The sequence below is a fragment of the Bos indicus x Bos taurus genome, chromosome 12, assembly GCF_003369695.1.
Source record: "Bos indicus x Bos taurus breed Angus x Brahman F1 hybrid chromosome 12, Bos_hybrid_MaternalHap_v2.0, whole genome shotgun sequence".
Taxonomy (NCBI): Eukaryota; Metazoa; Chordata; class Mammalia; order Artiodactyla; family Bovidae; genus Bos; species Bos indicus x Bos taurus.
The window spans coordinates 32,425,795-32,449,426 of NC_040087.1; the positions used below are offsets into that span (position 1 = coordinate 32,425,795).

The 23,632-nt window shown below is 45.4% G+C and overlaps 1 protein-coding gene across 2 annotated transcripts in view; it reads left to right on the top strand.

Moving 5' to 3' along the window:
• Positions 1-12,152, top strand: part of USP12 (ubiquitin specific peptidase 12) — a 59,959-nt gene extending 47,807 nt beyond the window's left edge. Inside the window, exons 5-9 of one of the 2 annotated variants that reach the window (XM_027557537.1) lie at positions 1,629-1,705; positions 1,826-1,909; positions 5,045-5,242; positions 7,739-7,817; positions 8,943-12,150. In XM_027557537.1, the coding sequence (XP_027413338.1) occupies positions 1,629-1,705; positions 1,826-1,909; positions 5,045-5,242; positions 7,739-7,817; positions 8,943-9,044 (540 nt within the window). In that variant the 3' untranslated portion in view covers positions 9,045-12,150. Of the gene's footprint in view, positions 1-1,628; positions 1,706-1,825; positions 1,910-5,044; positions 5,243-7,738; positions 7,818-8,942 lie in introns of both variants that reach the window. The other variant, XM_027557536.1, reaches the window with a different exon arrangement.
• Positions 12,153-23,632: the final 11,480 nt, after the last annotated feature.

The following is a 23,632-nucleotide window of genomic DNA, read 5'->3' on the forward strand; positions in this document are numbered from 1 at the left end:
TCCATAGTTTGCCCTTTCCAGGTGCCACGGGGTTGGAATCGTAGAGCACGTGGCCTTTTCAGATTGGCTTCTTGCACTCAGCAGTAGGTATTTAAGGTTCCCGCCCGTCTTTTCACAGCTTGATAGCTCATTTTTTTTTTTATTGCTGAATTACATTTTATTGTCTGGATGTACCAGAGTTTATCCATTCACCTACTGAAGGACATCTCGGTTGCTTGTTTTGGTAATTATGAATAAAGCTGCTCTCAACAGGCATGTGCAGGATTTTGTGTGGATGTGTTTTCAGTGCCTCAGTTAGTGGTCAGGGGCGCAGTTGCTAGATCGTGTGGTAGGAAGAGTACGTTTAGTTTTGGAAGGAACTACATTCACATTCCCACCAGCAATGAGGGAGAGTTCCTGCTGCTCCACGTCCTGGTCAGCACATGCTGATGTCGGTGTTTTGGATTTTGGCTGTTCTAATAGGTGTGTAGTGTTGTCTTGTTTTAATTTGCATTTCTCTGATGGCATATAATGTGGAACATCTTTACATGCACCCGTTTGCCATCTATATATCTTCTTTGCTGAGGTATTAGTACTAGTCTTTGGCCCATTTTTCAAATCAGGTTGTTTGTTTTCTAGTTGTTGAGGTTTAGGAGTACTTTGTACATTTTAGATACCAGGCCTTTGTCAGCTGTGTCATTTGCAAGGATTTCTCCCAGCCTGTGGCTCATCTTTACTTTCTCTGAACCATGCCTTTGGCAGATCAGAAGTTTTTAATGTTTTAATTTTAAATTTTAATAAAGTCCAGTTTGTTTGTTTGTTTTCCTTCATGGAAATGCTTTTGATATTCTTTAAATGCTTTTGGTGTCGTATCGAGAAAGTCATCACAGACCATCTGTGCGTGTAGAGTCGTGTGGTGGTGAGGGGTCCCGGGCACGAGTCTGACGTCCCTCCTGTTGCATCCTGTCGAGGGAGGCAGCCAGCATGAGGGATGTGTCCTACTCCAGTTCACTGAATCAGTAGTAACTTTAGATCATGACAGATGATTTATTCATAGTTCAAACAGAACATGGTTAAATTCAGAGGGTAAATGAAAGAAGGTCATAAGTGAAGGCTCATTTGGCATGTTGGACTAACATTTTTTCTTAAATGGTAGTTTTTTTCTTAAATAATTAAACAATACAGAGATCATGTCCTTTACCAGCCATTCTCATTCAGCCTTGTCCTGTGTTCTTTTAAGAATTACTGTATATGGCATAGTTTGTTTTATGCTTTACACCATGGACACAGGAGCCTGGCGGGCTACAGTCCATGGGGTTGAAAGAGTGGGCCACGACTGAGTGACTAAACCACCCCCCATACCAGGATTCGGGGAAGTGATAGGATTTCACATCACACCAGCCTTTGCCAGTAAGGAGAGCAGCCGTAGGTGCACTTTGGTATTTTCCTCTAAATATAATGAAGGGTGTTGATTCAGCGTCCTTTTGTAAACTTGCATGACTCAAGTAGTTTCTTTTCAACTTGGGGGAAAAGGTTCTTTATGTATTTAATAATACTGATAATAACCCACATTTAATTCTATCATTTTGAAGCAGTAATTTCCTGATATCTAAAGAAATCAACGGTAATTAATTCTCCTATTTTTACAGATAAGCAGCAAAGATGAAGATTTTTTAGACCTTTCTGTTGACGTGGAACAAAACACATCAATTACTCACTGCTTAAGGTAAGCATGGAATTATTTATTTTGACAGTTAATGATTATCTTTGGTTTTTAGAATATCTTTAAATGAATACATCATTTTCTGGTATAGGCAAAACTAATTTATTTTGAATTTTACAACAGGGGTTTTAGCAACACAGAAACTCTATGCAGTGAATACAAATATTACTGTGAAGAATGTCGCAGCAAACAGGAAGCACACAAACGGTAATTTAGTGTTTTCTGAAATTCATAGTGATTCTTTGGCCATGGATGTTCTAACCAAAAGTGATCTCTGGCAGTTTACATCGAGTAATCATCCTTCGTTTTATCACCAACCGTTAAGACTCATTAGGTAATTACTAGACAAACACATTAGGTGGTTACCAGGCAAACAGTGCTCAACTCTGTGCTGCCTTGACTGTCCACACTTGGTGAGTGTTTAATCACCATAAACCAACACAGTGAGAGGGTTCTGCTTTGAAGCTCTCCTCGTTGTGTAAGCTTTCTCTTGGTGAGGAAAGAAGAGGGGGAAAGTGCTTTCCTCACGCCCACTCCAATCTCCACTGTTCCTCCTAGGATTCATGCCTTTTCTCAGTGTGTTACCATGAAGACCGTATTCTGGTATCAGAAAAGGGACTCCTCATCACCCTGATTATTTTACTTTTTATTTTGAAGCAGCCTCAAAAGTCTTGTGAGCAATATACCAAGAATGCTTTTTCACCCTTAACCATTTGAGAGTGGGTCCCTGCTGTGATGTCCCACAATTCTGAGGCTTTGGTAGCAGTGTCCTGCCAGCGGAGACGTTTCCCCTGTACCATGTCCGGCCACGTCAGGACAGCAGCACTGACGTGTTACTGTTGTCATAGACCTTCCTTTAGCATCACCAGATGTCCCAGTAATGTCCTTTATAGAAAAAAAGGGTCCAGTCCAGAAGCACACGTTGCATTTAGCATTCGTGTCTCTGTCGTCTTTCTACATCGGGAGCAGTTCCTTATTAGTCTTTGCTTGACTTTCACTCTCTTGACACTTAAAAATTACAGGTTAGTTACTTTACAGAATGTCCTTCTTTGGGTCCATCTAATGTTTTCATGTGATGAGGTTCAGATTATGTATTCTGGGCAGGAATCACACAGAGGTGAGGCTGTGTTCTTTTTAAATACACGATTTTGATGCGTGTCATGTGTCGGGGCCCCACGACCACTCCTGGATTTGATGCTTCCCTAGAAGGACTCACAGGATTCAGCATCTATAGTCCTGCTCACAGCCAAGGTTTGTCACAGGGAACAGTGACAGGTCCGATCAGCAAAGGGGAAGCCAGGTGTCCTGTCCCCGTGGAGTCACTTGGACACACTTGTTTCTCCAGCATCGAATGTGGCAGCATTGTCTCCCAGAGAAGCTCATCACAGACTCAGCGTGGTGCCCGAGATTTACTGGGGGCAGGTCACCTAGGCATTCCCTGCCTGTGTGTGTGCATACACGCTCACTCACTCAGTGTCCAATTCTTTGCGGCCCCACGGACCACAGTCCGCCAGGCTCCTCTGTCTATGGGGTTCTCCAGGCAAGAATCCTGGAGTGGGTTGCCATCTCCTCCTCCAGGGGATCTTCCTGACCCAGGGATCAAGCCTGAGTCTCTTATGTCTAATGCATCGCAGGCGGATTCTTCACCCGCCAAGCCATCAGGCCTGTACCAAAACTCCAGGCTCCTGGAAGGGAAGCAAGAGCTCAGCATAAACCATATGATCTGTACCATAAGTTCAGGCACATCGAGAACCGCTTACCAGCTAGGGAACAGCGGGAGCACCCCCAGATCAGGTTCCCAGATGCCAGCTGAGGGTCAGCCCCATAGCCAGTCTTTCCCAGGACGGTCTGGGGCCTACTCTGTAGGTCCCGTGACTCCTACCGTTCTCTCTGGTCACTTGACTGAGGTGCTGTCGCCCAGTGTTAAGCTGTGCTTTCTCCCTAGTTTGTTACTCGTATGCATTTTGTGTGGAGGTATTTTGAGATTATGAATATCCCTATTTCTCAGTCTCAGTGAGGGCTCAGGGATATTGTATTTGAGGTTATATATTTAATTTCTAGAAATGGAATTATTGAGGAAAAGGGCATAAAGACTGTTGGTTCCTGTGGCTGGCTGGTTTTCCAGGAAAGATTAGGTTTTTACATTTATTTTCACTGATGTTTTCCACTGGCCAGGTTAATAAATATTTCTGGGATAATCAGCTGCTCCTCCACACTTAAGATCTGTAGAATGCAGAATGCAGGTTTCGAATAAGGCTATAATTTTTTTTTCACTTTATTAGAGGCAGTGGCTTAGTAAATTTTTTTTAAAATATGAAAAGTGTTTTGCTTCCGTGAACACGTACAGAATTCAGTTCCGCACTGTTTGTCAGGTACCTGCTTGTGCCAGGCATGTTACTAGGGGTGGAGAAATGCGATGAAAGAGATGGTGTCTGTCTGCCCGGAGTCCAAACCCTAGACAGAGAGAGAGACCACGACCATCTCTGTATTTTGTAGTGTAGCAAACTGTACCAAAACAGAGTGAGTCTGTAAAGTGCTGATGGAGGACGGAGGAGAACAGCTGTTTCTGTTGGACGGGAAAGCGTTGGCGGAGAATTTTTTTAAGAAGAGGCTGCCATGCGGTGACATAGGGGAGTGGAGATGGCATGGAGGGGGTCTTCAGGATTGTGGAGGATGAGGAGGCCTGGACTTCACAGGTAGAAACCTCATTCCTGTGTTTCCAGGTTATTTTATTGCCTTTCTGGGATCCACGCAGTAAGGAGCTGTATCCTGTCTGTGAAACAGCCTGAGTGGCTGGTCTTCATTGCACTTCTCTCTCTCTCTCTCTCCTGTTCCCAGTCTGTTCCTGACTTATATAGATGAGTAGAACAAATATATTTCAATCTCTGCTCAGCAGAGTTTAGGAACCGGTTTTTCCTCTACCAGACGCAGGAATCGCCTGCAGTCTGCCTTGTCATAAGGGACCTCTATTTCAGGAGTTCAGAGTTCTTAAAATAACCAGCTAGACCTCTGTCTGGGAGCCACACGGAGTTCCACGTTGCATTATGTGGTTTGGAGATGATGAGGGACGGGGCCGTCTTAAGACTGTCAGAATATTGCTCTGCTGATATAAGAGTCACAGGAGATCGCTGTTCACCTCAGACCATCACAGCATTATTAATCAGTTCTACCCCAACACAAAATAAAAAGCTTAAAAAAGGCACAGGTAGAAATAACGTGGAAGTGGGCAGTGCTGGGCTAATAAAACTGTCAACGGTTAATTGGATCCTGCAGTTTGATAGTTCTTTTAAGTACATGGTGAATGTCTGTTACGAGATTCTGTCTTCATGTTTATTCTGACAGGATGAAAGTGAAAAAGCTGCCCATGATTCTAGCTCTGCATCTGAAAAGATTTAAGTATATGGATCAACTTCATCGATACACAAAACTTTCTTACCGGGTGGTTTTTCCTTTAGAACTTCGTCTGTTTAACACTTCAGGCGATGCGACCAATCCTGACAGAATGTACGACCTCGTGGCCGTCGTGGTTCACTGTGGAAGGTAACGGGTGTGGGCCGTGCCGGCGGGAGGCTCAGGGGCGGGCAGTGTGCACAGGACACCCCAGAGCCACTCAGAGGCGGGCCTGCCAGAGATCCTGTACCCCCGGTGCTCTAGGACCGAGATGAGTTTATTTCAGAATGAGTATTTCAGATCCATTTTACCATTTCCTCCTTAAAGCTTTTATCTGTTTAAATAGTGCATTATTGCTTGGATCTGATATTTGTTCTTATTATCTAAATAGGGGCTTCCCTCGTAGCTCAGCTGGTAAAGAATCTGCCTGCAGTGCAGGAGTCTCGGGTTCAATTCCTGGGTTGGGACGATCCCCTGGGGAAGGGGATGGCAACCCATTCCAGTATTCTGGCCTGGAGAATCCCATGGACAGAGGAGCCTGGCGGGCTACAGTCCATGGGGTTGCAAAGAGTCAGAAACGACTTAGTGACTAAACCACCACCACCACCATCTAAATATTACTCTGAGAACTTTTAAGTCCTGTTAGTTTTCTTTTTTGTTTTTCTTGGTTGTTGGTTAAAAAAAAGAAAAAAGATGCTGCTTAAAGAGATTTTATAAAATAAATTCTTTATTTTTACAAAATCTGAGACTAGTTGGATATGTTCATCATATTGATAATAATGAAAAACACTTTTAGAAGGCTTTGGAGATAACCTTCAAAGATAAGTTTTCCGATTTTATAAGTCCGTGTGTATGTTTCCTAAATTTAGCTAATTTAGTGTACTATCTCATCTACAGACCTTAATTCATAAAATAGCTCAAAAAGATTCTCAGACCACAAGAGCATTGCATAATCAACATTTATGTTTAGAACATATAGTCTTCATTGACTGTTTACTATTTCCTGTATTAATTTTATTTTATATATATATATATATATATACACACACACACACATACTTTGGCTGTACTGTACAGCTTGTGGGATCTTAGTTCCCTCACCAGGGATTGAACCAGGGCCCAGCCAGTGGAAGTGCAAGTCCTAACCACTGGACCACCAAGAAATTCCCTTCTTGTAATAATTTTAAAACAAGACACTCCTCCATTTCCCCTGGTGTTTGGAAACGTGTACTAACAGCGTATTGTATCCCAGATAATGAGAATGTTAGCTGTCCCTGCCTCCCACCTTTCTGCTCAGAATATGTCAAGAGAGCTGGGAGGGGGGTCCACCCTGTTACAGTCTTTAACCTCCGTGGGCTGCGTCAGCCCGTTTCCTGTCGTTTATCCTCAGCAGTAATCTTGCTTTTCCATTTTTGGAGCGTTCTGTTTCTAAAGTAAGTAATGACATCTGAACAGAGGAAAACGGTATCAGATAACTTACAGAACTCTACTGTAATGATCAGACTGGAGGTTTATGTTAGCATTAAGATTTTTTTTTTAAGTTTGAGATGTTTTCTTCTGCAGGGAAAAAGTACTCTCGTCATATCTTTCTCTCAACAAAGATACTCATTTTAACTACGGGATCAAAGATCTAAAGAAACTGGGAGGCAGCTTATTCTCAGATCTGAGGTTGCTGCTTTTAAAATAGTATTCAGAGCCATAAAGGATAATTTGTGTTGAAAATTTTTTCAAGGCCTATAATGTAATAATTGTGGTAGAATTGTAATTTAATTAAAAATTATATAAGCTTTTCTAGTGAGTCATACTTAAATAACTGGGAGAAGTTAAAAAAATCTTTGATATGTTCTTTAAAAAGAATTTCTTTTAGGGAATTGGCTGGTGGTCCGGTGGTTGGGACTCTACGCTTCCACTGCGGGGGACACGAGTTCAGTCTCTGGTTGGGGAATGAAGATCCCACAGGCCATGCAGCATGGCCAAAAAAAAAAAAAAACCAAAAAAACCCCACCTTTATTTTTACATTTTTCTAGATTCTGTATCCCAGATTTATTTAAAATGAAAGGCAGAGGCAATTATAATAATTACATGTTGCTAAGAATTAAAACTAGCACTAATAATACTAAAAATAAGTTATTTGTTTAGAGAAGTTTATGAAGTTGGAGCTTGATTGCAGATCCAAGGTTTCAATATCTTTTTCAAGCATCATGTGGACTTTTTCCTCAAGAAAAACTATTGCCAAGGGTTAAGACTCAGAAATAATTCTATGTACATTGTTCTATAGTTATAATTCAGTGTGTTCTGGCCTCTCCTGCCCCACAAAAATGCTAGAAAATTTTATTTAAGTCTCTTGCAGAATCAAATTTGAACTTTACTTTAAAAATAATAATTTTAAAAGGCAACAAAGAATTTTAATAGCATAGCTTTATATAAATAGAATACTGGTTATATCTCTCAAAGCAGAGTACAAATTATTTTAAAATCGAATGACAGTTCAAATCAATGTAGCTTGATCTCTTGGGGGGAAAGAATAAGTAAGGAACATTTTTATCTGTTTCAGTTTTTCTCCTTTACAGAACATGGAATTTAGGACAAGAAGAGTAATACTAATAAACTTTGTATAAAGTTAACTTTTATTTCTCTTTGTTTTAGTGGTCCCAATCGAGGCCATTATATTGCAATAGTTAAGAGTCATGATTTTTGGTTGTTGTTTGATGACGACATTGTAGAAGTAAGTAGTTTCCTGATTTCTTGTTTTCCTTCAAAGTTATGTGTGTATCTTGCTCGTGACTTTTTCCTTCCAGCTTCTCATTGTATATGACAGGTCTTCAGGTTGTAATCGAATTCCTACTTCTCAGTCCCTAATACCCAGTTCCAGTGCTGCTGGAACAGTCAGGTAGCCTTGAAAATGTTTAGAATAAAACAAGTGAGATCTTTCAACCACAGAGCTAGTTAAGAAAAAGAACTTACACTATGAAAAAAATAATTTATTGAGCTATAAGACACAGTTAAGTATGCAGATGTTAAGCAAGAGTTTAAATTGTTACATGTGAACACACACACATGAGCGCACACACATAACTGCCATCTAGATCAAGAACTAGTGTATTTCACCACCCCAACAAGCTCTCTTATTCGTCTTCCCCTTTAGTACCTACAGCTTTCCTCCCCCATCCCCTGGAACCCACTATTTCTAATTTTATTATCTTTACTGGGGTTAATTTTGTCTATGTTTGAATACAAGTAGACTCATCCAGTATGACTTCTTTGGTGTCTTTTTTCACTCATTCGTATTTATGCAGTTCATTCTTCTTACTTGCAGTAGTAGTTCTTTTTTTAAATTGCTATCTAATTTTTCATTGTACAAATATACCATGTTAGAAACTTGGCTTTTTGTCCATTAATGACTATTAAAATAAAACTGCCTTGGTTACCCTCGTACAAGTCTTTCACTGATCATATGCACTCATTTTTTTCTTGAGTATATATTAGATTGGACCTTATGAAATTGCCATGTTCATAGATCCCAAATGGTTGACAATCCGTTGTTTCTTATAGTTCGGCCTGTGCCTAGGAATAGAGTTGGTGGGTCACAGGGTATGTTCAGGCTTAGAAGATGATGAAAGCATTTTGTCTGTGTCTGGTGCCGTTTTGCGCTCCCAGCTATGAATGACAGTTCCATTCGTTCCACGTTCTCACCAATACTGGGCATCATCCAAGCCATTCTGATTGTGCAGAGCTGTTTTACAAATGAGAAAATGAAAGACATTATCCTAAGAAAGGTTGAAGCTTTTACTGGATTCCAGGAGTCCAAAGAGCTCATTTTTCTACTGACATTTGTTTTTTTCCCTTGCAGAAAATAGATGCACAAGCTATTGAAGAATTCTACGGGTTAACATCAGATATCTCGAAGAACTCTGAGTCTGGCTACATCCTTTTCTATCAGTCCCGGGACTGAGGGAACCGCAGTGAAGAGAGACTTTCTGCCTCATTTCTTCTCTGGTTATTTGGGAAAGGATCAAGCACCGATTTTTCCAAGAAAAGAGAACTGCAGGGAGCTCAGGGGGGCAGCAGCACACTTTGCACACAATAAAGCAAAGACCGTGGGTTAACACGCTCTTCCTATCCTGGTAGTTGATTGATTCGCTCAGGTATCATGCTGTCTGTGCAACTCTGCACAAGGCAGTGAAATCAGAGATACCAGCTCCTCTTGTAAAACAGCCTTCCAGTAACCAACATGCATTTTCTCTTCCTTCATTGCACCGGTAGTGATTGAGCTCCTTGGGGGTGCAGCAGAGAAAACGGGAGTCTGTGCGAGGTTATACTGACGATGGCAGGAGGTGATGCTGAACACGCCGCACACGCGCGTGCCTGGGTTGGACACGTAGAGAGAGAACACTGGGTAGTCTTTTCGAGCGTAAACCGGAAATGCTTTTTGGGCCCAACACTTGGAGTCGCCTTCCTGATGTAAAGAGACTTAACACATACTAGAATCCAGTGTCAGGAAGGCAAATAACGTTTGCTTCTCTGAAGAAGCTTATAATCATATACAGTATATGTATATCTAGGGAACAATTGGTCAAAAGTGGCTTTTTGTTTCCCCAAGGGGAAAGACTGGCTTTGTAATTATAATTTTTTTCCTTATTTATTTTACTTAAAACTGGTAGAGTCTAAGTATTGTATGAAGTGCCCATGATTCTGTTGGTAAATTTGAGCATATTTTTATTAGTTTTTGTCAGTTTAATGAATCCTTTCGTTTGTTTCTATTTTTAAGGTGAATTTTTAAACTATTTTAAATCATAAGTTACCCTAAGAAAAATTGCAGTGAGAGAAGGTAAATTATTCTTTTTCCAGGAGGAACTGATATCTCTGGCTCTAAATATTTGTTCCTAGTTGTAAGTTTTATTCAGCTTTAATTTCAGTAAAATTTAAAAATAATCAAAAAATTCCCTATTGTTGTGGAATGATGGAAGAAATCCTGGTGTGGTAGTGGTGTGCTAGTCTTGAGGGTTCTTCAGTACTCTGTTTCAGCCTGAGGTCACGTTTGGAAAACTCATGTCACAGCAGTTACCTTATTTTCAGATGTTCTTTATTCTGGAAAGAAGTGACCATCCCAACCCCAGCCTTCCTGGGGAGCTGACAGACCTTTTGAGGAGTGCATTAATGAGGTCAACCAGGAGTACTTTGAAAGCAAGTCCTTTTTCCCCCCCTTCCACCTTTACAGATCTTACTGGAAGAGTGTTTAGAAATTTAACTTTGTGTTTGTAAAGACTTCATTCTGTTGGGAGTTTCAAGAAGTGACATGCGTGATGTAAGATGTATGTAAACCATTGCAGTTGACACTTTCCTATACATCAGTAAGTTGTTTGACAGTGGCCGAATGTAACTTGCAGAAAGTAATTGAATATATATTCAAAATAATAGCAATCAGGTCTTAGATGTTCTTTATTCAAGTCTTTTTAAGGCAGTAATCTTTTTTTTTAATTGCTGTAATTTTCTAAAGTTATTTTACTAATACTGTTGAATCTGAAAAAAAAAAAAGCAACAAAGAAGAATGTTTTTGTCTGCTGCTATTATTAACATTTATTATCTGTATCTTTTAGCTCAGGAAATGACTTCACCTATTCGTTCCATGAATAGATCTTTAACAGGGTCACTTAGCTAATTGGACTGTTGAAACATATGTGCCAGGAGAAAATGATGGTGTCTTCTGACAGATTGCTTTTGCAGATAACAGTTTCTAAAGCCTTACCCCTGGCTGGGATGGTTTCGTACAAATTACATGGCCTGCCCAATCTACCAGTGTGGCTCAAGAGAATCAACCAAGAATGTGGGCAAGGTCAGAGCTCTGGAGGTGCATACATTTTTTTTGCTTTGAGGGCTTCAGCCAAATCGTCTTGTAATTTAAAGCTGAAGGTCTGCAGCTTTCAGTCCAGAGACGAGGAGTAACGTGAAGCTGAACCAGCTTTAACTTGCACTGGTCCGCAGCATGTAGAAGAAAGATAGATGAAGTCATTTGCATAAAGGTACAGCGTTGGGATACTGTGTTGTGTTTGTAAACTTTACATTTTGCATTAAAAAAAAAAAAGTACAGTAAAGTAAAAGCCAAGGTTAAATTTTCTATGAAAGCAAGTTCTCACATTTTTCTTGAGTTCCATGGTAGTCGCACACTGTTCACATCTACACCCTGTTTAATAGGACGACCTGTCAGGGGCAGGACAATGGCATGATGGTTCTCCATTCACTTTGTCCTCTTAAGTGCAGCTGCATCTACATGCAATGTCTCGAAGCTTCTCAGAAACGCAGTATGCTTTAAAAACTCGAAGGGTTTAGGGCTGGGGGGAGAAATGCAGACAGAGAAAGAAAAGTGACGCGTCTAGAAAGCGACGTGAGGGTGTGTGTTGGCTGACCAACTGAAAGGAGCGGCGGGTTTCAGTTGTACACGGTGCTGATTGCCGTCCAACTGTGTACATGTTTGTTGGGATGGCTGTCCCGTATTTTGTGTTTTGGAATAAGAATTTCTATGAATTATCGTAACTGAAAGTAAGTATTCTAAATGAAGTCTCACTTCTAAGTCATATGGCTTCTGCCTTGGCAGCGGTACCTTTAGAAGCTGGCTGGAGACGGGAGCCCTGAGACTCTAGGCAGAGGGAGAAGGGGGGGTGTGTAATATATGGGTCTCGTCGCCTCTAACCATCCGTGTAGAGTTTTTTCCTTTCCTTGATGGCAGTAGAAAGACCTCACTTCCATAACATACTACTCTTGATACTTTCTTTAAAGCTACTTTTTCATTGAAGATTTCTCTCATGAGGTATTTAACCTGGGAGCCGGGAGGCTAAGGCGCTCAGGTCCTGGCTCTTCAGTGAATTTAACTGTGTGACCTTGGGCAAGTCACTTAACCTCTCTGTGCTTCAGTCTCCCTATCTTGTAAAATGGGAGTAATACCTACCTCACAGGGTTGTTGTGGGGATTAATTAGATACAATGTCTGTAAAGCATCTAAGGTTCTTGAAGAAGGCGCTATATAAATACAAAATAATATCTATTAAAGTTGGTCTATTTGTGCCTGTGGGGTTTCGTGTGTTTTTTTTTTTTCCTCCTTAAAATGCATTTACGAAATAGAAATGTACACCGTGGGCGCTGTCTTACTGCTTTTCCTCAAAAGTTGACTACTCCTGTCGCCCAAAGAGATTTTCCCAGAACGCATCCCACAAGTGTAAACCTGTGTTCCATCCGTGCCTATGTTTATTCAGCATGCACCGTGCATGTATTTGTCTTTATTTAGTGGCGTTGTCTTTCCCCAAATCCCAAATTTAAAAATTTAACTTTCACGTCATAGAATCTTAGAGGGCAAGATACCTTTGCAGTCACTGTTCCTAATGTCCTGTCCTCCCTTCCACGGGCCTACTTGGTCCTGGAAAATGATCACATGAACTTGAGACAAAGCCTGGTCCTCTGTAGAGTGACTTAAAAATTGCTGTTTCTTGATCCCCATGGTTCTTGGGAAGCCTGGCCAGGCAGCACTCTCATTGGAGTCTCTGAAGGAGAGTTCTCAGAGTTAAACACAGTAACAGGGCAGCCAGCTACCTGGGGACCTGAGATAAACATCTGTAACATACTGAACTTTGAGTAAATGACATTGTCTGTATTCAAGAGAGTTTCACAGACTGTTGAAAAAGCCGTGACTGCCCCTCACCTTTTCTACCTTGTCATCAGGTGCTTGTGTGTAAGTTATTTGAAACCCTCTCCACCTTTCTTCATTGGTCTGTTCCTTATGATAAGCTATCAACCATTTTTTAAAATCTCCAGGTTTGCTGAAATAACCTGTCATTTTTGAGTTGAGTGTGTGATAGGCTCTGTACTCAGCATTTTACATTTTTAAAAAGGTAGCTTGAAGACTGTCACAGAGGTCATGATATACTCACTTTACAAAAATGGAAACTAGGTCTCTCCAAGGTTAAGTGACTCCAAAGTCACTCAGCTGGAAGGTGTCAACTAGGTATAAGTTGACTTCCAAGCGCTTAACCCCTTGGTTCCTAAAGAGGGTTCTACAGTGCTCTTAGGAGTTCTTTCTCAAGCAGCCACTGTGGACCTGATTCCTGAAGGAACAGGCTCACACTATTTGTCATATGCCACTTACTATGAAAGTGAAATAGTAGTGAAAGTATTAGGCGTTTGTTCAGTCCTGTCCGACTGTTTTAACAACCCCATGGACTGTAGCCCAGCGGGCTCCTCTGTCCATGGGATTTCCCAGGCAAAAAGACTGGAGTGGGTAGCCATCCCCACCCAGGGATCGAACCCCAGACTCCTGCATTACAGGCGATTCTTTACCATCTGAGCCACCAGGCTTACAGTAAACCACTTATAATCCACCTTTACAACAGGTTCCTTTCTTAAATTTCCTCACTTGCTGTCAAGGATTTGCCTATAATGAAACTGATACAGAACTTAATGAACACTTTATTTCTCCAAATTGTTTTTAAATAAGCAAAACGTTCAAGAGCAAGGAAAATCGTCCCACTCTACCGACAAGTCATTTCCAAATCTGGACAATCTCAACTCGTTGGCCAACGTTGAGAAAGCTCATTCTCAAAGGCTCCCAGGTGGTTCTAATCATCCACTTTGGGGCCTGTGTTAGGACTCCTTTGAAGTTCTAGATTATGTTTCTGTAAGGTCACGGCCAGTCTGGAGTGGACCTGATGGTAGCACTTTTGAAAAATCAAATTAAGCAATGGTCAGGGTTGATTATTCCTTTAGGATTGGCTGGTTTGATCTCCTTGTTGTCCAAAGGACTCTCAAGAATCTTATCCAGCACCACAATTCAAAAACATCAATTCTTCAGCACTCAGTCTTCTTTATGGTCCAGCTCTCACATCCATACGTGACTACTGAAAAAACCATAGCTTTGACTATATGGACCATTGGAAGGGCTGAAGCTGAAGCTCCAATACTTTGGCCACCTGATTTGAAGAGCCAACTCATTGGAAAAGACCCTGATGCTGGCAAAGATTGAGGGCAGGAGAAGGGGATGACAGAGGATGGGATGGTTGGATGTCATCACTGACTCAATGGACAGGAGTTTGAGCAAACTCTGGGAGAAGGACAGGGAAGCCTGGTGTGCTGCAGTCCATGGGGTTGCGAAGAGTCAGACCCGACCGAGCAACTAAACGACAAATTATCAGGTCATTCAGAAATGGACTCCAAAATGGGAGTCAAAACAGCAGAACTGGCTCACATCTGCGTCACACATGGTGACTGTGGTTCCATCCATCAGAGAAGGGGGTGGGGGGGTGGTGTCTGGCTGGTGGCTCTGGTCTGGTGAAAACAGTTGTCATTAACACACGCCCCAGAGGGACAGATCTGGGCCTCAGACTCCATCCTCCTCATTCCCAAGCAGGATTTGAAAATCACCTTGAAAGCTGCAGTGAATTTTACCTGAAGGATGATAAACATTTAGCTTTGCTTTTAGAGCTTATGGCTGATCCTACATCTGAAGTGGGTTGCGGAATGGCAGGCTAGAGCCCAGGAGCTTCTGAGGCCCACACATCTGAGAAGGTGGGAGGGGGAAAGCTTCCCATGACCAAGGTGTGTGTATGTGTGTGAGCCCACCAGGCTGGGACCCCAGCAGGGGGCCTTTGGAAGAGGGTGTCAGTGAGTGACCAGACCAGGAATGTGGGGATAGGAGACCCACAGTTGACACAAGTGTAGGGAATGTGCAGACAGGTCAAGAGAAGTACTATTATTAAAATTTACTTTGCTGATACAGGGAATTCATAATTTGAATACACAGTCAGCCATGAAAACACAGGGTTCCTCGCAGACTACTAAACAGCTGAAGAAGGGAGCTTGCATTTACTGAACCAGACCCCTGACATACAATCTCATTTACTTCTCCTAGTAACCTTGTGTGAGCGTCCTCAGTCGCTCAGTTGTATCTGACTCTTTGCGACCCCACAGACTGTAGCCTGCCAGACTCCTCCGTCCATGGGATTTTCCAGGCAAGAGTACTGGAGTGGGTTGCCATTTCCTTCTCCAGGGGATCCTCCTAACCTAGGGATCGAACCCACGTCTCCTGAGTCTCCTTCATTGGCAGGTGGATTCTCTACCACCGGGGAAGCCCCTTCACCACATCTAGCTGCCCTCAGTTTGCTTTTCTGATTCTTTCCTATGGCGCCAGACCGGTTTCCATCACAACGGCTGCGTGCTTGCGTCAGGGACTTGGATTCTACAGAGGGGCTCTTCCACCTCCACTCCAAGTCTCACTGGAGCAGACTTGCTGGCAGGTGCAAGTGAACCTGGAATCTCTCCAGCTCACCTGCACGCCTTTGAGGAGAGCTTTGTTTTTTTCCTAAACCAGCTGATGCCTGAGGTTCATGATATTGTGCTTAAGACATGTGATTCCCTACTACATCAGTCAATTAAATATTATGTACGCAAATATAATGAGTTTGGGAGGGAGAGTTGCTTCTTTGAAAGCTCAGTTGAATGATTTGAAAAGATCCAATAAAGGTAACAATATTTGCTTTAAATTAGGTGTAGGGGACACCGGGGGAAAATAGGAACAGAAGGATTCTGTACCGGAATGGTTTTTCAACAGTCTTTAAGATCTCCAACCCCTTTAAAGAAAACAAAATCTGAAATTGTAGATAATTTATTACAGGTGTGATTTATGCAAAACCCAAGACAGCAAGATTCCCCAGCGAGGGCATCACTCAAAGAAAGACTTGGGCCCTGAGTCAAATATTGGCAAGTAAATTACCATGTATGTGTTTTAAGGTAAAAGAAAATGTTGAAAGTATTTATATGATTTTTAAATCCTTGGTTGATCCATGTACTAATCGAGAGCCTACTACGCGTCAGTGTTGTTAGCTCTGGGAATGAAGAAATAATTGATTCAGACCAACAAGTCCCTGGCGCAGAATGTACCTGCTAGTGTAGGCCAAGGCAGGAAACAGGCCTGTAAAACATACCTATGATGTCATGTACGTGTGTGGACCGCACAGGAGCGCAGACCCGGGGATGCGGTGAAAAGGCAGGGGCAGGGAAGAGCTTGTTACGAGGGGACATGAGAGCAGAGAGGGAATCTGATGGGAGCCATCTGGACATCTTAAGGGGAGACTCAAGAGGCAGAGCGGCCAGGGGCAAGACCCCCAGCCCAGCCTTAGCCAGACGTATTGAAGGAACCTGGAAGCAGGTTGGAAGATGGGCACTAAGGAGAGAGGAGAGACACAGGCAGGGCCATGTCATGGGGGTGGGGGTGGGGGCTGGCTTTGGACCTTATCCAGAAAATGAGGGGACGAACCTGGGTAGGTCTGATTTCCAGGGATTTTTTTTTTTTTTGGCTGAGCAGGGCACATGGGATCTTAGTTCCCAACCAGGGAGTCAAACCTGTGCCTCTTGCCATGGAAGTGCCGAGTGCTAACCACCGGACCGCCAGAGAAGTCCTTGATTTCCAATTTTAAAAGGACGCTCTGCTACTGTATGGATAATTGAGGCCAGGGTGTGGGGTGTAGGGTGGGTGCTGGGCTGTGCTTAGTGGCTCAGTCCTGTCTGCACTCTTTGTGACCCTATGGACTGTAGCCCACCAGGCTCCTCTCCTCCTCCAGGGGATCTTCCCCACCCAGGGATCAAATTCTGGTCATCCGCATCCGCAGGGGGATTCTTGACTGTCTGGGCCAGCAGGGAAGCCCACGGGGTGGGGGTGTGGGGTTAAAAGTGGAAGCAAAAAGCCAGAAATGGGCCAGACAGGGCTGAGCAGAGAAGCTGAGGACAGCAGGGAGGCAGGACGCCCAGGGCAGCAGCGGAGAGGAGCGGGTGGGGGTGGAGGGAGTGACCCCCTACCAGTGGCATGATGGATGCAGGAGGGAGGGGGCCAGGGAGCTTAGGGAAAGGATGGGGTGCTGTGGGGGCGGGGTGCCTCGGCATGGGTGGCGAGGTGTGGGAGCGGCGAGGGGCAGGGGGTGCTAGGTGGGGCGGGGAGTGGAGACTGCGGACTTTTTCACCACAAGGGAGAAAGCCAGAGGCGAAGCCTGCTTTCCATCTGTCTTGTGGCCAGCCAAGGGTGCGGGAGGTGCTCCCAGCCGCTCTAGCCCATTTTTGGCGGCTCCGCTGGGGCTGGGCCTGGTTCCCACGTGGAAGGAAAATAAGCCCCAAGCTTACATTTCTCAGGCTTTAGGTAGATGCCTTGTAGTTGGAAATCTTTTGGAAAATGTCTGTTTATAGGAATCTATTTTATATACAGGTGTCAACAATCTATTAAAAATAATAAGAATAATTTCTGGAAGCCTCTGGGCCTGGCTGGGTCCCCATCACAGACGAGAAATACCCTGAGTGGGTCACTCTTGGGGACCATGCGCTTCTGCCGAGCATGGAAGGCTCTTGACATCTTCGGAGATGTCGCGCCCCCTCTCCTCACCCTCCTGGCTTTAATTTTCTGTCATTTCTGCCTCTGCCCCTTGGTACTGGACTTTGGGAACAGACGATGCCAAAAGGTTGAAGATCTGAAATGTTTGAATTTTGCTCCAACATAGCCCTTTCTTGCCCTTGATAAGCCCAAGACAGGGAAGGTGAAGGCAGATGTACCTTTTACAAGGAGGAAGCCCCGTGTGGGTCCTTATGGACTAGTGTGGCCCTATGAGGAATTCCTTTCTCCCAGCTGGAAGTAGGTCAGGGCCCAGAACCCAGATAGGCTGGGCCTTGCCTCCTATCCCACAGCCGCCTCTTTCCTGGTGGGAGATAGCAGTGGGGGAGGGTGTGGTGTTGGGGGGCACCTGCGGGGGCAGGCAGGGACGATCAGGTGCCTGAGAGGAGCAGAGAAGAGGAGGGCAGAGCTGCTCTGGGCAGGACAGCTCCCAGAGCCTCTCCAGCTTTCTTAAGTTTGAAAAATATTGCTTTTACCGGTAAATAATAGCCAACATACCTGAAATTGCTATCAAAGTATTGGGTTGGCCAATGAGACCATTTGGGTGGTAAGAGAAAAACCCGAATGAACTTATTGGCCAACCCAAATATATGTACAGTTTAACACCTAGGAGACCCCCGTGTGCCTCTCTCTAGTCTACCTCCGACCCCTCAGAGTGACCGCCCACCTGACTGTCCACTGCAGTGTGAGCATGCAGGTCTCTATCTTAAGCACGGCACGTGAGCTTTGACTCTTTCTAAACTGTGTGGGAGTGGAGTCATCCTCTGTTCCTTTATCCCAGCATTCATACTTTGAGATTCATCCATGCTGTTCTGTGCAGACTTAGCCCTCTGGTTCTACTGCCGTGTAGGGTTCTCTCTGGTGAATACACCCCGGTTACTTACTCATTTGACTGTGGATGGGAATTGGCTGTTGTACAAGTCCGTTGGCAACGAGCAGCGCTATTGTGAATATTTTTGTATATGAGTCACATGTGTCGTTTCTCTGCAGGTTGTACCTCACAAATTGGGAGTTCTGGGTTTGCATATCTGTGATTTTAAAGATAATGCCAAGCTGTTTTTCAAAGACATATCTGGCTTGTCCAAATCTATATCCTGGCTGATTTTTATGTTTGTTAATTATGAAAATAGGTCAAAATCACTGTATATGTTTGTAGATTTGTCTTATTTATTTATTGCTTTATATATTTGAATCTCCCAGGTGGTGATTCAAATCGTCAGTGGTGCAGTAAAGAATACACCTGCCTAGGCAGGAGACGCAAGAGATGTGAGTTTGATCCCTGGATTGGGAAGATCCCCTGGAGGAGGAAATGGCAACCCACTCCAGTGTTCTTGCCTGGGAAATCCCATGGACAGAGGAGTGTGGTGGTCTACAGTCCGTAGGGTCGCAAAGAGTTGAACACGACTGAGCACATGAACGCACACACACGCACACACATATATTTGAATCCAGGTTATTAGACACATAAAATTATTATATCCTCTTGGCTAATTGATCATATTCAAAACAATTTTGATTTAAATGCAAGAATGTTGATAAGAGGGACTTCTCTGGTGGTCCACTGGTTAAGAATCCACCTTGCCAAGCAAGAATCCACCTTGCAAAGGTTCCCAATGGGGGACCCATTCGGATCTCTGGTCAGAAAACTAAGATCCCACATGCCTCAGAGCAACTATGCCTGTGCCCTGAAACTAGAGAGTCTGTGCACTGCAGTGGAAGATCCCTTATGGTGAAATGAAGATCTGGCATGCTGCAACTAAGACCCGATGCAGCTGAATAAATAAATATTAAAGAAAGAATGTTGTAAGAGCATTGTGCACTGCCAACAAGGCCGAACAGCCCCAAGTGGGCAACTGTCCGTGTGTTATCATTTTATCACTACGAAGTGACCCTCATCATCCCTGCAGATGCTTTGTGCTGTAAAGTCAACTTTGTACTGCTAACCCTGTTGCCTCCAGGATCCTAGGAGAAAAAGTATCAGAGAGAGTAAAGCTGCTGAGTGAGCTCAAGAAGACAGGAGAGTCAGGCTGCCCCTTCTTGAGGCACCTGGTCCTTGGGACGCAGAGAGGTTGGGGGACCCTAGGTTCACTCCCTCCAGGGGCTGCAAGGAGGCGGGAGGAGAAGCAGAGACTTGAGGCCAGTGCTTCCCACTGGGACACCTGCTGGCTGGGGGTCAGCTGTGCACATGGCCTCCCAAGGAGCTCACCCCAGGGCTCTGAGATTCTGTTTCTAAGGCTCCTGTTTCTATGCTATGATATGGTTATCAACCATATTTTCAGAAGAAAAGATGTAAAATGCGAAGGCAGGTGTGATGGTGGAGGGACTCAGGCTGGGCCTCCACTCTGGGGGGCTGGGGAGCTGGGTCCGGGGTAGGGGGCTTCCTGGGGCTTGTAGGGCTTGTTACTGTGCAGTCAGCAGGAGCCTGGACCCCTTCAACTGAGATTCAGGCTCCTCGGCGGCCCCCAAGAGGTGGGAGGGCTGCTGGAAGGACTGGAGGCCCAGCTGGCGTGTCACAGCTTCCATCCACATCACCACAGGCAGGGCAGCCTTGTGACTTACCCCCTGCTCATCTCTGCCTCATGTCTCCTTAAAGCCTGTCAGCAGAGAGGCCACGTGTGTCTGTGCGTGAGTGGGTCCTTCCAGTCGTGCCTGGCTCCCTCCTCACCCAGAAGCTGTCCTGTCTTCCTTGGGAGCCCCAGCCCTCCATCAGCAGTCCACTGGTCCTATGGTCATTGGAGTTATGTGCCCCTGAAGGTAGTAAGTGATCCCATCACTTCATATGGGGTCAGCCAACACCGTCTTACTCTTACTGGGTGAATTTCAATGTTTTTAATCTTCATGTATCTTAAATCTGACACAGAGCCTAAAACCCCAAATGCACTCCTTGCATCAGGCCCTCTGTTCCGTGGTCTCGACTGCCTGGGATTCTTGTCTGTTCAGTAAACCCTCTTTGGGACAGAAAGGAGGAAATATAGATTCTCCCCCAGACCTCCAGACACAACTCTAAAGTATCATCTCTACCCAAGAACCGGATGCCTGTGGACTATGCACCCCGTGTCATTTTCTTTCTGTGTCACTGGATGGTGTTTAGAAGCTTCTTTTCTATAGTTAGAAATTATTTGGCAGGTCAACAGCAAGCTCCAGGCCTTATTCTCTGTCTTGAATTTATAGACAAAGCACCTTAGCTCCACGAAGCTGGTTTGAGATAGCAGCAACCTGTTTCAGCTCTTGCATGGAGGAGCTGGGACCGGTCTGCAGGGATCTGGAGGGGCAGGGAGACGTGAGAAGGCAGGTCCAGGCCTGAGGGCCGGGGGTGTGACAGCAGGAGAAAGTTCGAACGGATGCTTATAAAATAGGGAAGAGCAGAAAAACAGGTTATGAGAGTTCAGGGTCAAATAAGTGGGACGTGGCATCTCATTCCTTGTGTATTTTTCCCAGGGATCTAGAACTAGTTTTTCCTCCATGGTCACGTGTGTCGCCTGGGACACAGAGAGGGGCCCAGGCTCGTGGCCGCCAGCATGGTCAGCTCAGGGTTGGGGCTGTGGCATGTCCTTCCTTTATGAAATATGGGAGCCCCGGCTTCAGCTTCCATCTGTTCCAAAGCAGAGTGTATGACGCATGTGTTCCTCTCCCCAAAACACTAATTTAATGCTCTTCAGTGCAAGGCACCACCCGCAGCTGAATTTTCACACTGAAAGTGGCCGCTGAGTACTGGAGTTGGTCAGAGTGATGTGACGCCATGGTGCTGGCGAACAGCTGAAACCCTTGGGAGCAACTCGAGGGATAAAAGCCAAAAGGCCCAGGGCCCAGGGATGCCAGAGGAGCCCACGATTGTCCAACGGGGTTGCCCTGAGTTCCTACCTCCTCAGCAGAGGGTGTTTGTGTGGATAACGCCAAATCAGCCTGGAAATCGGTGACTCAGGTTTGAAGTCGACGCACCCTTGGGTGCCCCTCACCCCCCTCCAGTTGTGCACAAGCAGGACCCGAGCCCTCCCCACACCCATGTTAAGAGCCACAACTGCCTCTCAGTGTCCTCTTTCGGGGTCAGGCCCCGTGCACAGTAGGCTTATTCCTAGTCGAAGCAGAGCCTCACCTGGTTAAGGAGCTCAGAGCCTGAAGAATTCCGCCCCGACCCCGACCCTGGCCAGTGACCAGCAGAGGTCAGAGTTAGTCCTCGTGTTTCTGGCTTCAGCTTGTGTCTGTCCATCACCCCACACAGCACGTTTGCCATCTTTGCCTCTTTTGTTTCCTTCATTTCCCCCTCTCCAGAGAAGCTCTCCGGAGGAGACTCCTGCTTGCACACAAGGACACTTTCCTGGCAGTGGGACCCCCAGCAGGTGCCTCTGACTCCCCGGGTCTCCTTCCCCCACACAAGCATCATGCCCCTGGATGTGGACCGCTGGGCAGCAGATGTGTGTCTTGCTGTCTCTGCATCCTGGAGCTGAGCCCCTCCTGGACTGCAGTCAGTGCTCAGTGTGGACAGAGCCCCCACCTTCCTCCCTCTGCACTGGTCCCATTAGGCTTTCCTCCCACGCCCCAGGGTTCTGATTGTCCCCCACGGCCACCTACGTGGCCTTTCTCAGTGCACTGCTCTCTCCTAGGCCTGAGGGAAGGGGCAGGTTGGGGCCAGAGCACGAAGCCCAGGCCACAGGGAGGGTCTCAGCAAGGTGGTCTTGACCACCTCAGGGTTCACACCTGACTCTGGTTTCCTCCATGCAGGCCTGTGTGGGGCCCCAGAAGGTGGGGGAAGTTAGCATTCAAGTTTCCTTCTGCTGCATGTTGGGGGGCAGTTTGCTCTGTGTTTGAAAGAGAAGCTAATGTTTAGCTGAGCCCATGACAGGAAGGTTCAGGACAAAGAAGTGGCCTATTAGTTGCAGGGCCTGGGGTATGGTTTTGTGGCCTCGGGTAGACATGGGCTCACATCAGTGACGGCTTCTGTCCGTCTTGGTCTGGGCCACTGGTGGGAGCCCTGCAATCTGGGTGAGAAGAAACCTGTGCTTGGGGCTGGCCGTGAAGGGTTGGGGACCCACCTATCCCAGGGGACAGAGCAGCTAGAGAACTGCCCTTATTACTGGAGGGCCGGGTCACTATCCCCCAGCCAACCCTGGCTGTGGAGCTGAGTCTGGAACCCCATAGCCTGGTGGCCACATTACAAATTAAAGGAGACTTGACTCGCATGATTTGAGGCCTATTTTGCCACCAAAATACAAAGTATTGACCACAAGACAAAGCACAGAAGTCTGTAACTATTATTACTTTCGCCTTGTTGCTGAGTTCAGTCACTCAGTTGTGTCCTGCTCTGCGACCCCATGGACGGCAGCACACCAGGCTTCTCTGTCCTTCACTATCTCCCGGAGTTTGCTCAGATTCATGTCCACTGAGTCGTTGATGCCATGCAATCATCTGTCGCCAACCTCTGTCCAACCTCTGTCGCCCCCTTCTCCTTTTGCCTCAGAGTTGCCTTAAGTTTTGTGATAAAAACAAAATTCGACTGAGTAAACTTGAAGATGTGACGTGCTCTGTTAGCTGAGTAATGAATTGGACAGCAGCATCTCACCCAGGTGGGCTTGTACAAAACGGTGGGTTTTTTTAGGCAGAAGGGGGTGGGGGAAGGGGAGGTATTAGCAGAAGAAAAGAAAGGATTGTCCCAGGCCAGGCCAACTCTTTTGAGGGATGGGGAGGCAGGCAGGGGTCTTACCTCACTAGACTGGATCAGGAAGTGTCAGATTGGCTGTTTCAAAGATGACATCTGGAAGGGACTGAAACTGTCAGTAAGTCTTGTTTTGCTGCAGGGGTGGGGGTGGGGCACAAATGGCTCCATCTGGGCCTTGTAATTTCTTATTAACAGTTTTCTCAGTCAGTGGCTCTAGGCTTCTGTGAAGTCCTATTCCTAAATGAAGGCTTCCCAGGTGGCTCAGATGGTAAAGAATCTGCCTGCAATGTGGGAGACCTAGGTTCGATTCCTGGGTTGGGAAGATCTCGTGGAGGAGAGCATGGCAACCCACTCCAGTATTCTTGCCTGGAGAATCCCCACGGACAGAGGAGCCCGGCGGGCTGCAGTCCATGGAGTCCAAAGAGTTGGACACGACTGCAGTGACTTAGCACAAGCACCAGTGGCACTAGTGG